At 34.2% G+C, this 3382-nt stretch overlaps 1 protein-coding gene across 1 annotated transcript; it reads left to right on the forward strand.

Moving 5' to 3' along the window:
- Nucleotides 1–881: 881 nt before the first annotated feature.
- On the forward strand, nt 882–2177 carry LOC132190898 (UPF0481 protein At3g47200-like). Its single transcript, XM_059605921.1, has one exon. The coding sequence runs from the start codon at nt 882–884 to the stop codon at nt 2175–2177; it is 1296 nt and encodes a 431-aa protein (XP_059461904.1).
- The last annotated feature ends 1205 nt before the right edge of the window (nt 2178–3382 follow it).

Below are 3382 nucleotides of genomic sequence, written 5' to 3' on the forward strand. Positions count from 1 at the left end.
CTGTGAAAAAAAAAATTATTTGTGGAGTCGAAAATAAAGATATAAAATTCCTATCAAGATAACGGAAAATTCCAACAAATAAAAACCCTAATGAACCTACAAAAAGATAAAGGCCCAATAGAAATTAAATGTTTTTTGAGACCCCGTTATAAGTTCTATCCACATATGTTTTGATCGCCAATTCATACTAGTTGCATTTTATTGAAATTGAGAGAATAATCCGAAATTAATTTTGCTTTTTTTGTGTGTTTCCAAAGTAATATCATCAACTAGTACTATTCGGATGTGAACTTTTAGAGTAATGCTACAAGTTCTCATTGTGCCACTTTTGTGTCTTTCCAAAAAGTATGTGGCTCTAAAAAATCACTGTTGGACTTGTGATTGATTATTATTAGATTTTGATCAATTGATGATTTCAAAAGCTACCTCATTTTTTGAGTGACACAAGAAAGCTTCTACAATTACTCGAACTTTTAGGAGTAATTCATCGAATTGCTTAGATCTAAAATAATAACCACCACTTATAGATATCTACATATGGATACATTAACTTTACATTTCCCGATTTATTTCAAATAGATATAATTCATTTCCGTGCATATCATGTTTGCCATTTTCTTAGGGGTTTAATACAGCAAGTGCACCAAAAAATTACTAAAAATTTGTAAAGTTACTTGAATTGAAAATACAAACAAGTGGCCATCATCTTTGTTAATTTAGTCATAGATTGCACTTTGAAAAACTTAAAAGGGGAACTTGATTGGAAGATTATAAATAAGTGTTTTTGTTTTTGTTTTTTTTTTTTTTTTTTTAACTTATTATAATTGCAGAAATCCAAGATATTATCTAGGATTGGCAAGAACAATACGAAGGAACATATGATGACAGAATCAAGTAATAGCAATCAAACACCATCTATCAATATCAGAGATGTAACAGAAGTAGTATCTTCGATTCAAGAAAAGCTATGCCAAAAGTCTCCAATACCATCTAAATGTTCTATATTTAGAGTCCCAGAGCAACTACGTAGGCACAATAAAAAGGTTTTCAAGCCAATGTTGGTTTCGATTGGTCCATTTCACCACGGGAAGGAGAAGCTACAATCAATGCAAAAAATTAAGTTATGGTATTTGCATTGCCTTCTCAATCGAGCACCAACTAGGAAAACTACCTTGAAGTGCTTTGTAGAAGCTATTGGAAGAATTGCGGAAGAATGCCGTGCATGTTATGAAGGAGAAATTGGTTTTGCTGAAAAGAATTTCATAGAGATGATGGTGGTTGATGGTTGCTTTATTATTGAATTCTTTCGCAAAGCTTCAAATGAGTTGCAACGAGACGAGGAAGACCCCGTATTCAATATGCCATGGATGAAATGGCGATTATTAAATGATCTGAATCTACTTGAGAATCAGCTTCCTTGGCGCGCACTTAACTGTTTGTTCAACTTGACCAAATCAGGTGCTGAACAGAGGTCCCTACCTAATCTTGTCCGTTTGTTTCTCCCATTTGAATGGTCCCCTCATGATAACCTCAAACACGAGCATATACTTGATTACATACGAAACTCCTTAATTGGAACTTGTACAGTAACACCCATTGATGCTAGTGTAATCTTGCATCCGGAGCAGATTCCATCTGTGACAGAACTTGTGCAAACTGGAGTTAGATTCAAAGTTGGAAATTACAGAAACTATGGTCCGCTCAATGTAACTTTTAAAGATGGAGTGATGACAATCCCACAGAGGTTTGTTTCAGAGGATAGTGAATATGTGCTCAGAAACCTCATCGCATTTGAACAATGTGATCCAAGCAAGGACTATAAAATCACCTCTTATGCTAAGCTATTGGATGACCTTATTAACACTAGTCAAGATGTAAATTTTCTCAAACACCAAGGAATTCTAAAAGTCAATTTGAGTAGTGAGGACGTAGCAAGTTTCTTCAACAGGATTTATAGGGATGCTGCAATCCACGGTGTTTTCCTTTACTCGGATCTCTACCATGAAGTGAATGCATATTGTAGGTGTCATCGGAACATATGGCAAGCAACTTTAAGGCGCGATTATTTTAACAATCCATGGACGAGTTTGTCTGTCATGGCTGCAATCACAATTCTAGTTTTTAGCTTTTTACAAACCCTTTTTTCTATCCTCTCTTACTGTCGATGCACCTCTTAGATCAATTAAGTAATTGTAAGCAAATCTCTATGTGTGTTTCTCTCAATAAATGAATCAAATTAATTTTGGATCGAGGTGATCTTGCATTCCTTTTGCCGACCTAGGAAAAGAAATAATCACAATTTGCGCTACCACTTAAATAATAATTATAATAATAAAGATGTCAAGTTATAATTGGAGTTTTCTATATGCACTTATAAACCCTAGTCTTACCTAGTAAAAAACCGTTGTGAGACTTAAGACTCTGAGCACCTTGATAATCAACATACTCAATGTGGAAAATCTACCCACTCAATGTGAAATTAACTTACTGAGGTGTTGCATAGCCTCCTTCCTATTTAGCCTTGCCAACACAATATGCAACTTTTTTCGCACAAAAATCAAATTAAACTGTTGGGAGGAGAAATACCAAGAGAATCAAACAAAAGTAAGTTAATATAACGTGTTAGGACACCACTTCTAGTTAAGGCTTGGGTCCACTTATGTATATTAAGTACTATTTTTCTTTACATTTTTTCAATGTAGGATACAAACCTCACAAGTGCATGCACAACAAATCTCTCAGAATCAAACTAAACGCATCAAACCAAGACACTGATATCAGCAGCAGTAGAAGCAAAGCAAGAGAGTCAAACAAGAGTAAGTTAATATAGATATTAGAAGACTACTTCTAGCCCAACAGCCTACTCTAATGGACTTGGTCCACTTATCTACTTATATATATATATTAAGCACTCTTTCTCTTTATATTTTCTAAATGTGAGATACAAACCTCACGAGTGAATGAATAGTATAGACAAAATAAACAGCCCTATATCAACAGAGTTTTGTTTTGTTTTTTTGTTTTGTTTTTTTTTTTTTTGTTTTAAGTATAACCAGAATTAATAGCTAACAATAGAATCAGCCTCTCCTTTATGATTCTAATAAAAAAACCCCACTGCCACACTAAAGTCATACAGATCAATGGAAGTGTAGCTGAAATTAGGAGATAACATCTAGTGATCAGCCTGCACCTCAAATATTAATGAACAACAAAACCTAACACCTGCACCAATAACGGCTATTCTTTTGGCAAAACCTAAAAAGTTCACAAGCCATTATTATTCCTCTTAATAATAATTTTTATTTTATTTTTAAAACCTATGTTTTTAACGGTGAAGTATCAGGTGGCTGGTGGCAGCGAAGAGAGAGGGATGACACTGTTT

Source organism: Corylus avellana, chromosome ca8 (genome assembly GCF_901000735.1).
Source record: "Corylus avellana chromosome ca8, CavTom2PMs-1.0".
Classification (NCBI taxonomy): Eukaryota; Viridiplantae; Streptophyta; class Magnoliopsida; order Fagales; family Betulaceae; genus Corylus; species Corylus avellana.